The sequence below is a fragment of the Anser anser genome (assembly GCF_964211835.1).
Source record: "Anser anser genome assembly, chromosome: 5".
In the NCBI taxonomy this organism is placed as follows: Eukaryota; Metazoa; Chordata; class Aves; order Anseriformes; family Anatidae; genus Anser; species Anser anser.
Window position 1 is genome coordinate 37,137,046 of NC_139725.1, and position 11,563 is coordinate 37,148,608.

The 11,563-nt window shown below is 42.8% G+C and overlaps 2 protein-coding genes across 4 annotated transcripts in view; both read left to right on the top strand.

Annotated features, from left to right (window-relative positions):
• The window catches only part of LOC310900702 (olfactory receptor 4S2-like), a 28,404-nt gene extending 20,986 nt beyond the window's left edge, over positions 1 to 7,418 (top strand). Inside the window, exons 1-2 of one of the 3 annotated variants that reach the window (XM_083839073.1) lie at positions 31 to 2,515; positions 3,801 to 7,418. In XM_083839073.1, the coding sequence (XP_083695199.1) occupies positions 3,833 to 4,768 (936 nt within the window). In that variant the 5' untranslated portion in view covers positions 31 to 2,515; positions 3,801 to 3,832 and the 3' untranslated portion in view covers positions 4,769 to 7,418. Of the gene's footprint in view, positions 1 to 30; positions 2,516 to 3,800 lie in introns of those variants that run through there. The other 2 variants (XM_083839074.1, XM_083839072.1) reach the window with 2 other exon arrangements.
• A 172-nt stretch (positions 7,419 to 7,590) lies between these two features.
• LOC310900703 (olfactory receptor 4E2-like) lies at positions 7,591 to 11,426 on the top strand. The gene has a single exon (XM_083839075.1). It carries the CDS (start codon positions 10,251 to 10,253, stop codon positions 11,175 to 11,177), a length of 927 nt encoding a protein of 308 aa, XP_083695201.1. The 5' UTR covers positions 7,591 to 10,250; the 3' UTR covers positions 11,178 to 11,426.
• Positions 11,427 to 11,563: the final 137 nt, after the last annotated feature.

The following is an 11,563-nucleotide window of genomic DNA, read 5'->3' on the forward strand; positions in this document are numbered from 1 at the left end:
ATGGTCTGATTGCATAATGGTAAGCTGGAAGTGTTAATGGCTATTAAGTCTTTTTAAAGATGTAGTTCACTTATTTACGAGTGACATGTACTGCGCTGGGGCTACAGCTGGAACCGGCTGAACCAAAGAAGCCCCACGAACATGCTTGAGTGTGACCATGTTTGGAAAGGGAAACTGTAGAAATTTAGAAATGCCTAGGAATAAGGAGTTCAGCCATAACACAAAAAATAGGATGGCATTAGGGAAAGCTCTGAGCTACTTTCAGGGCACAAAAAGGATTATTCCCTGAAGTTAACTTTACCCTGGTGATGTTAATTTACTTAGGCTCCTCCTAGTCAATGGAAAAATAAAGGGTTCTGTAAAGGTACTCTAATTTAATCTCTCTAATTTAGCCATTCTGCCTATATATAGAGAGATTTATACTGACCACTGTCTAGATTAGCTTCATTAAGCAGATGTTAAATCTTGAAAATATACCCCAGAGTGCATCAGAAATCAGTCCTAGGTAGAATTCATACAGTGTTGGGAAAAACAATTTGAAAAGATCCTTTCATTCTTCCTTCTTCTCAAATTAGAATTGCTAAGATTTAGAGCAAGCAAAATACTAAAGTCAAATGTGACTAAAGAAATTGCTGCTTTCTCTGTGATAGGTAAGTTCACCAGAACTAAGTTTTCAGCCCATGACATTGCAAAATTGTGTTTTAAAATGTATATACGAGAGATTTTTTTTCCCTGTGGGTGGTTTCATTTCCACCCTAAACAACAATTCAAATATCATCATCACTTATAAAATAAATCAGCATTCCAAGTAGTATTTCCAGGTATTCTTGAAGGCACTGTTTTTACGGAGATTGTTATCATGGACTTGGTCTACAGTGAGGGGAAACATGCTGCATGATCTGCCCTGTAGCTGCTGTAGTGCCTGAGGTGTACACACTGGCCTTGTCTGTAGCACACCAACTATAGACCCAACCCTTACAAATCCTGAAGGACCAGGATGGAGGAGCATATCACAGAGTGCACTTGTCTCAGTACAGTCATAGCCATGGCTGAGGTTTCATCAAAGAAGAATCAAATACCTACGGTAAAAAAATATGGAAAACAATCACTTCATAAACCTAAGAGTAACCTTATCTATTTAATAGTCTGCAAGCACGTCTGATATAGAATTCATTATTGGTAATGACAGTACTGATGAATCACGTGTCTTTATTTTTCCATGTGCATAGCCTATGCTGTACCTGCATGGTACTATGCAAAAGTAACTGAAGCACTTCCCTTTTATTTTTTCATTTATGGTCTCTACAAATGCTTGCACCTGTGTTACACCTTAACATCACTTAAGTAGGATTTAAGGTTACAAGGTGTTCCTAGCCCAAGCTAGGGCTTATAACTCTTTATTTATTTTATTTTTTAACTTTGTTTCTTCGCTTTTGGCTGCTGCTGGGCAAAAGTTTGATCATAGCTTATGGAAGGTGTCACTGAAAATAATATTAGACTTGTCAACACGTTGGTAAGAATTCATATAAGACTTTAAAGAATTAAACAGTGCCTTCTGTGTTTTGCATTGTCTGAGTAAAAATATCTGATAAGCAGTGAGGACTAACCACAATCCTTTCTAAAGTTGTGAAATGATTTCCTGTTTTACTTCCTCTTTTTTTTTTTCTTTCAAATTTGTACAGACCAGATGTCTAAGGAATAGCAGTCCACAGCACAGTTTTGGTATTTATTTGCACTGTCAACGTGCAATAGTAAGAACAAGTTAATATGGAATAAGAACACATATCAGAAATACTACCTTAGGAAAACAGAATTAGAAAATTAGAAATTAGAAAACAGAATTTATCTAAATGTCATGTGTCATTCCTTTACTCCTGGAATGTTTGATTGCAAGGCTAAAAGAAATAAAAGTCTTGCAAACAGCCAGCTGTGATGTTTATTTGAACCAGCAGTGCTTCCAGAAGAAATACATGGCCAACAGTAAATGAAGTCTATCTGTCTGGACAGTGTTAAAAACCCAGCCATCAAACAACCAAGCAGGCAAATGCATGCACGATGTAACACAGTCTAGATGACCGCACTCCAGTGTCACCCTCCAGAGACTACCTTAACAGCATGCAAAGTACAATTTTTAGTTGTTTATCCACTGACGATTTCTGACAAAGAAATCTTCATATGCCTCTGGGATCTCATTACTCCAGGTAGTCTTGTGCTTCTGCTGCATGATATACTTGAAATATTTCTGCTTCAATTTCCCCATCTTGTGAGAGAGAGCTGTTCTTGCAGATGCTCTAAGAAATTGTTTCTTGCAGAATGAGAAATGCAGACGGAGAGTCAGGTTGTTCTTTTCAGCTGCTGTAGTTTTCAGAATTGGCAGAGATGTGGACTGCTCTTGTGACATCTAAGCAGCAACTTGCAGCTCAGCCATTTTGATGAAACCACCTAAAGTGGTCAGAGAAGGTCATCAGAGCAGCAATAGCAAGTAAACTCTTGGAGACTGGCAAACATAAACTGTGTAAGTTCTCTGATATTGTTACATCATTCTGTTCAAGCATGACTGTGAAATCCTACCTTTAAAAATAGAGAATTCTGTAGAGTGACTTTTGTGAGGTCCATTTTATGAATTAGAAAAACCTCAATTACAGACCTCAGTTTTTAGCCCTTGTTTTAATTTGGGTTTTTAGTTGCCTTTTTTTCCCCAGCTATATCCTGTTACCATAATAATCTGTCAAAAGGATGTCAGTGTTAGAGAGGACTCAGAAGCTGATGATGGCATTTCCTATGTGCTCAGTCACATTTTCCCGCCTAGCTGTATGTCAGAAATCAGTGGTCACAACACACACACTTGGGTTTTCCCCACAGTGCTTTCCCTTTGGTCTTGGAGGACCATGGAGATAGGGTTGGAGACACTAAAAGACCATTTTCTCTGCTGTGCTAGATGTGTATAGCTAGTGGGTGAGGCAGAGAGCTCAGGAGACAGAACTGAGTGACCTGTGATTATCAAATGGGATTCAGACCCCAGACAACTTACTGGTATCACAGACAAGGTTATTATATCCTCGCCACCTCTGTTTTCATATATAAATTGAACACTGTGGATACTGTATGGGAGTCAGCAGGGGTGCATTCATTAACCCAGATGTATTTATGAGGGGTTCAACATTCAGTCCAGGACCTGGGTGAGGTATACAGTCCCTCTGCTAACACACCTTTAATGCAAATTAGCTCCAGATTAGCTCACGCATGTACTGTAAGAAAGGTGGTCCAAGGAAACACTGGGCAGCTCTTTCTGTGACAGCTTATACAGATCTGTCACAGTCAGAGAGATAAGGAGCAGTACTGTTGCATTCCCTTAGAGGACTGAAAAGGAAAGTACATTCTCTTATTGAGCAGGGACCTTCCTCAGGCCATGACTAAAGTTTTGGGAGTTGAATTATAGCTGCATTGTCCCTTTGGTTCAACTTTTTATTTCCAAGTCGACATTATAGGGTAAAAGTGGGTCTTGAGGGAACCTAGTAGTCATCTTTTTTTTTTAAGAGGCAAAGGTGAGAACTAGTATTCTTGAGGATATTATTTCTACCACCTTCCTCAGATAAATAATCTGAGCTTCTTATTATATACTTAAATAATACATGCTGAGTTGGATAGCAGCCTTATTCCTTGAGGGAAGCATTGATTTTAAATGGAAAGTGTCCCCCCTCCCAAAAGACATCAAAGGAAATATGATTAGTGTTTAGCATACTAGTGATGAATATATTTGTGTACTGATAACATCCTATTTCTAATGCTGTATCTGGCAGCTCTTTTCTTTACTTCAGGTCCTGTCTACTTGATGTCTATGGAGAACAAAAACAATGTGACAGAGTTCATCCTCCTTGGTCTCACACAAGATAAGACAATAGCAAAAGTGTGCTTCTTATTATTCCTAGTCTTGTATGCCGTTATCATTTTTGGAAACCTGCTTATCATCATCACTATAAAGACAAGTGAACGGCTGGACTCTCCCATGTACTTCTTCTTGAGCTACTTGTCTTTTTTAGACATAAGTTACTCTACTGTTACAGCTCCCAAACTCATTTATGACCTTCTTGTTGGTAAGAAGACCATCCCTTTTGTGGGTTGCATAGCTCAACTGTTTATGGGCCATTTCTTTGGCTGCACTGAGATCTTCCTTCTCACAGTGATGGCATATGATCGTTGCATTGCTATACATAAGCCACTTCATTATACAAATGTTATGAATAAACATGTCTGTGGCTGTCTGGTGACAGCTTCTTGGGTGGGAGGCTTTGTCCACTCACTGGTGCAGGCCCTACTGACCATTCAGCTGCCATTCTGTGGACCCAATGAGATTGACCACTATTTCTGTGATGTTCACCCATTGCTGAAGCTGGCCTGCACTAACACCTATGTCATTGGTGTCATTGTGGTTACCAATAGTGGTCTGATTTCCCTCACCTGTTTTGTTGTTCTTGCTGTTTCCTATGTTATTATCATGGTCTCTTTAAGGTCATACTCTTCCAAAGGGCGTCTCAGAGCACTCTCTACGTGCAGCTCCCATGTCACTGTTGTAATTCTGTTCTTTGGGCCATGTATTTTCATCTATATGCGCCCTTCCACCACCTTCTCAGCAGACAAGATGATTTCTGTGTTCTACACCATCATCACGCCTGTGCTCAATCCCTTGATCTACACTCTCCGAAATGAAGAGGTGAAAAATGCCATGAAAAAGTTGTGGAGCAGAAAAGTGAAGAGGAGTGAGAAATGAAACAACACAGTGCAAGCTTGTACAATGACATGAGCTCAGAAAAAAAAAAAAACATGGGGAGGAAAAGGGAAGTGTTCAGGAAGGACTTTCCAGTAATGTTGCTCTGTTTTTAGCGTAGCTTCTTGGAATAGAGCTGAGGCTAAATTCATAGATTTATGTATCTTTTATTTTCTTTGGAAACTGTCAGTCAAAAATATATTAGGTCATTGTCACCTATCAAACCTGAGTGTGGGGGGTGGTATTGTGGTGTTTACCTTCAGACATGTCATAGCTGTATCTTGGGTATTTGTCTAGGCTTCTCCCAGCATTAAGAGTAACAATCAAGTATTTTGGGAAATTGTTCTTTCCTACTATCTCCTACAAGCTTTGGAGAATGGTGTCTCCTTACATTTCTGCACAAAGGAGAGATGGTAGTTCCAAGCTTCTATGAGTAAACAATCCCTTCAGTTCAGCATGGCATTGGCAGCTTTCATCTTGTGTGTTTTCGTGGGCTAACATGATGTGTTTACAACTGAGCAAGCTGCTGAGTCAGCAGCCTTTGGGGAGATGGGACTCATTTCAGGGTAAAATAGGAACATGAGAGAAACAGGAGGTTATATTAGGTCAGGGGAAAATGACAGATTGTGCTGAAACATCAGCAAATAAATAAACACCAATATGTACATAGAATCATAGCGTCATAGAATCATAGCATATCCCGAGTTGGAAGGGACCCATAAGGATCATCAAGTCCAACTCCTGGCACCGCACAGGTCTGCCCAAAAGTTCAGACCATGTGACTAAGTGCACAGTCCAAACGCTTCTTAAATTCAGACAGGCTTGGTGCAGTGACTACTTCCCTGGGGAGCCTGTTCCAGTGTGCAACCACGCTTTCGGTGAAGAACCTCTTCCTGATGTCTAGCCTAAACTTCCCCTGCTTCAGCTTAACACCGTTCCAACGGGTCCTGTCACTGGTGATAACGGAGAATAGGTCACCTGCCTCTCCACTCCCCATCACGAGGAAGTTGTAGGCCGCGATGAGGTCCCCCCTCAGCCTCCTCTTCTCCAGGCTGAACAGGCCAAGTGACCTCAGTCGCTCCTCATACGTCTTCCCCTCTAGGCCCTTCACCATCTTCGTAGCCCTCCTCTGTACACTCTCCAACAGTTTAATGTCCTTCCTGTACTGTGGTGCCCAGAACTGCACACAGTGCTCGAGGTGAGGCCGCACAGTGCAGAGCAGAGCGGGACAATCACTTCCCTCGACCGACTAGCAATGCCGTGCTTGATGCACCCCAGGATACGGTTGGCCCTGCTGGCTGCCAGGGCACACTGCTGGCTCATATTCAGCTTGCTGTCAACCACAACCCCCAGATCCCTTTCTGCGGGGCTGCTCTCCAGTGTCTTGTCGCCCAGTCTGTACGTATAGCCAGGGTTGCCCCGTCCCAGGTGCGGGATATTATAAATGATGTTCAGGCAGACCTTGCTGTTACCAGAGGGTGAACTTTCAAGCATGCAAACGCTAGCTACTCTGTAGCCCATTCAGCTGCACAATGGTGGCCCAAGGTGTCTGCAAAGCTCATCGTTGCCTGCTGCTAGAAGCAATCACAGAATCATAGAATATCCCGAGTTGGAAGGGACCCATAAGGATCATCGAGTCCAAATCCTGGCCCCACACAGGTCTACCCAAAAATTCAGAGCATATAACTAAGAGCACAGTCCAAACACTTCTTAAACTCCGACAGGCTCGGTGCCGTGACTATGTCCCTGGGGAGCTTGTTCCAGTGCGTGACAACCATCTCAGTGAAGAACCTCTTCCTGATGTCCAGCCTGAACCTCCCCTGTCACAGCTTGATTCCACTCCCTCAGGTCCTACCGCTGGTCACTAAAGAGCGTGGATTGGCACCTGCCCCTCTGCTCCCCCTTGTGAGGAAGCTGTAGACTGTGATGAGGTCTCCCCTCAGCCTCCTCGTTTCCAGGCTGAACAGTCATACCACTGGATATCCCTGTTCTTCTTACAGTAAATGCTTTCTTATGAAAACCACATTGTCATATGCTGACTCTATGAGTTAGCTATTAAAACACTGGTATTAGGTGCTAGTTTGGTCATTTGCTGATGCAGGTAACAGGAGAGGAATCTTCTCCACTTCCCCTGCCACTGCAATTTCCAGTAATAATAATTACTCTTATTACTGCTCAGTGTCAGTATCACGATGTAAAAACTCACAAGGCTAATAGCTAAAAGCGTTCCTACAATGGAAAGTCGGAACTTGTTTTTTTTATTTGGTATTTCCTGGTGAATGTGCTATCCAATTCAGTGTTTTTCTCCCTCCTGACTCTGGGTCCCCAAAACACTCATAATCTAAGCTGACCAATGACAACGAATGTAAGATGTGCAATTTATTTCCCAACAAAACTCATGCACTACAAACCTAAAATCACAGCTATTCTTGTCTGGATCAACTTAAAGGAGCCCTGCTCTCTAACACGTTTCCAAAGCCTTGACCTTATGTCATCAGTGACCTTCATAGCAGATCAGTACAGCAATCCAAGAATTGTTAAAATCTATAAACACTGCCTCTTCCACTGTCCACAGGAATTATCAGGATAGTTTTCATAGCTTTATTTAGACCCTGGATGAAGTTTCATATTTTGACCAGTTCTCTGTAAGTATTGCACTAGTATTATCTATAGAATAGGTATATCAGTGGAAATAGGGTGATTAAATCTCTCTCCATGATGAAATACAACACATTTCCTAGCTGAACGCTGAAAATGTTCCTCATCTTCTTAATAAGAATGTTATTGTTTGGTTGATTTTTCCTCAGCTGTTTCCAGTAAGGAAACTGAAGAATCTCTAAAAGGGATAAAGTCAAGTACCAAACACAAACTGCTTTGATACTGCAGAGCCCATTTCAGCCTGTCTAAGCTTAAAAGTGACCATTTAAATGCTGAAGTGGGAGTTCAAGGAAACAAATTCAAGCTGTTTTTCACTTGAGCCTCAGTTCTCAGTGACGCACCACCTCTGACAACATCTTTGGTCTGCCTAGACTTTCTTTTGTCTTGGTGAATGAATGGTGAATGAGTCCAGTCTATCCCTGTGTGACTGCAGTTTCCCACTATGGCAACTTAGCCTAGCTCTGCAGCTCCTCTGATCCAAGCAATGTTTCCTGGTGCCCAACATTTCTCAATGCAGGGATTGTTAGTACGACTCTACAATTATGTTTGTTTTATTAGGAGCTTTTTTTTTTTTCACACAAAAGGCCCCTGACTGTATAGAAGTGCACGGTGTCTTGTCCTTTCCCATCAGCCTTCAGGAACAAATTGCTGTGCTGTTGCACACCAGGGACCCAATCACCAAATCTCTTTAATAAGGCCCTGGGCAGCTACTTGGAGTTTGGTAACAAAACAGTTCTCACGGGTCCAACTCCACTACTGGAAAACTACCTTCCATATCCAGTACATTACAGGAGTATTTATATGTTGTGTGAGGATGGTCTGAGTTTGAGAAGGGGGATGCAGGAAACTCTGAGGTCAGCTCCGAAAGTCTTGGAGGTGTTGCCTCATTGGATATTTCTGACTAAATGGTAGATGGAAAATGGGACATAGATACTGTCACAATATAATTTGTTTGTAGCCTGCCAGGACAAGAAAAATTGCTAGAAAATCTCCTGAAACAAATTTCTATGCAACAAGAAACTTAAACAAGAGTAGGATGTGGCAATTACAAGCAGAAGGAATAAGAGTGGAACAATGCCATGTCAGATGAAAAGTAGAAACAAATTTGAAGTGAATGATTATAAATGTTTTCAGAAGACAAATGCTGTGGAGTTCAGACTTGGAAGTTCATGTTGTAACAACATTTAGTAACTGGGTACAGTAGTAGCGTGCTTGTTGTTTTTTGTTTGTTTGTTTAATCTCATCTTTGCCTGTGTTTTTCATATCAGCCATGGCATATTAAAGCACGTGTGTGGTTCTGTTCATCCATGTGAAAGGCTGAGAGAAATGCTTGGTAATCAGTTGAAAAATGTACAGAAATACGTAAATGCTACTGTAACATTTTGGCCAGTTGGATCCTTTCAGGCAGCTTCATTTAACATTGATTGCATTATAGACATCCAGCATGGGACAGGTGTCTGCTCTCCATTTATACTCAGACAGGTGTGCTGTCTTCTAGTGTATAAGCACATCACTGTAGTGTGATGTTCTAAACAAGGTAAACTGAGCCATACCTTTAGAGTGTTTATTTCTCTTCATTGACTACACAGGGAGCCAGTGCTGTGATGCCTGTACTGCAGGTGTCTGTCTAGTACAACATGGGGGGGCACTACGGACAGATGGCTAGTCATCCCCTCTGCAGCTATGCTAGCTCTGGAAGATTACTGAGCCCTCGGGAGAGAGGACAAAGTGGGACCATTTCTAGACTAGTGTTGTGATTTTCCGTCATATATTCTGAGTTATGCATGAGGCAATCCTGTTTGATGGGAAAGAGAAGCACTCTGAGAACTACTGCAAAGTGGTGGAGAATAGAGTAGTAACCAAAGAAATTGCTCAGGTATTAGCAAAAGGTAAGAGGCATGTATCAAAGGCATCAGATGCTTTCTTAACAGTAGTCTCCTGCTTGCTGACTTATAAACTCTCAGAGAAAAATAAGCAGCTGAAGAATTTCCTGGTGTGATTGTAAATGAAAATGAGCATTTTTCTGTGGATCATATTTTAAGCTCTGCAAAACAGTGTATACATCCACTGAAGAACTTTAAAGATGTCTCTGAGTAACACAGAGGCAGCATAGAATGCATGCAGTGTTTTGCAGCTTATGCTATGTTAGAAAATACATTCTTCAGAAGAGCGTGTTCTGTCAACACCAGGCCTAAGACAGCAGTCAAGCTACCAGACAACCGCTAGCTCAATGGAGAGGAATACCAGTGAGGAACCTCCCAGGCCTGGCTTCTGTGCATGTATCTCTAGTTTCAGAGCTGACAAGCTAACTGGAGAACCCTTTTGTCAATTTAAAGGAAAGCAATTAGGAACAGAGCATGGAACAGCTCATGGTTCAGCCATATATTGTAGACGTGATGCTTGGGCATGGCAAGTGCTTGCCTTCCGTGATGGCACTTTATACTCCCAGTGGGTGAAAGGATGGTAATAGTGTTTTTCCAGCGTTCATGTCTCTCATCCTATGAAAGAAGAATGTGACTCCTCCCTGACAGAATGGGAGTATGCACTTTGTCATATCCACTACAAAGCAGAAAACAGTGGTCAGAGTAAGTTCGGGGATGAGGGACCAGAAACCTGACAAGGGAGTGGGAAGATGGGAGATGAGAGGCAGCAAGTACTCTCTGCAAACTCTCACTGTAATTCATGATGTGACTCTGCTTTCTGTAGCAGGTAGAATAGGAGTAATGCATCCTTCCCTCATCATCCATGAACCTTGGAGCACATCTCCTTCTCTTCCTGGCCAGCCCATGACTTCGTGCCCACACCCGCACCGTGGAAACCCGATGCAATGACACTAGGAAACTTCTCCAGGGTGACTGAATTTATCCTTCTTGGGCTTTCTGATACAAGGGAGCTGCAAATCCTCTTCTTTGCCTTCTTTTTCCTGGCCTATGCCATGGTTCTCCTGGGGAACCTTCTCATTATTGTGACAGTCAAAGCTGACCCCAAGCTGTCCTCACCTATGTACTTTCTGCTCTGCAACTTGTCCTTCATAGATATCTGTTGCACCTCTGTCACCTCTCCCAGGATGCTGGTGGACCTGCTCTCACAAAGGAAGACCATTGCCTTTGAGGACTGTATAGCCCAGCTGTTTTTTCTGCACTTTGTTGGGGCAACAGAGATGTTCCTCCTGACAGTGATGGCATATGACCGCTACACTGCCATCTGCAAGCCCCTGCGCTACACAGCCATCATGAGCCGGCAGGTATGTTGGGTCCTGGTATTCGCCTGCTGGGCTGGGGGCTTCCTCCACTCTATCGTCCAGACACTACTCACAATCCAGCTCCCCTTCTGTGGCCCCAGTGCAATAGACAACTACTTCTGTGATGTGCCTCCTGTCATCCGGCTTGCCTGCATGGATGTCCATGTCACTGAGTGGCTCATGGTCTCCAACAGTGGCTTAATATCCCTGGTTTGTTTCCTGGTGTTGGTCACATCTTACACGTTCATCCTGGTCACAGTCAGGGTCCGCTTCACTGAGGGGCACTGGAAAGCACTTTCCACGTGTGCCTCACACTTGATGGTCGTCACGCTTTTCTTTATACCCTGCATCTTCATCTACCTCCGGCCCTTCTCTAGTTTTTCCTCCGACAAGCATATCTGTGTGATCTACACTGTCTTCTGCCCAGTGATGAACCCGCTCATCTACACCCTGAGGAATAATGAGGTGAAGGCATCCATGTGGAAACTGTGGCAGCGCTGCAGATTCTTCTGAGACAAACCAGCTGTGCAGAAAACCTGGACTTACCTTCCTACAGACTAGTGGCAGATCAGGATATGGGAACAGTGTTGGAATTCAGCATGTAGGGCAGTATCTAAAACCCAAAGGATGTTTAGTTCCAGTTCAGGAATTTACCCGACATTGGTTTCTTCAGAGCAGTAGACTTCATCGATACTGTTGTCTGTTTTATGGGCTCTAGGTCTCCTTAGTCCACCCCTGAATTTGTCACTGCTGCAGCACAAATGAGAGATTTTTAAGGTTGTTGCTCTTCACAGTGCTTTGCAATTATAATTGCAGTTTCTGATAGTGATTAGAGCATCCTCCTCTGCACCCTCAAAGAGAAGTAAGGAGGACCAGGCTTGAGTAGAGAAGATTTGATG

What these genes read in the sequence shown, in the direction of transcription:
- LOC310900703 (XM_083839075.1), top strand. Translation starts at nt 10,251, where the DNA reads ATGACACTAGGAAACTTCTCCAGGGTGACTGAATTTATCCTTCTTGGG.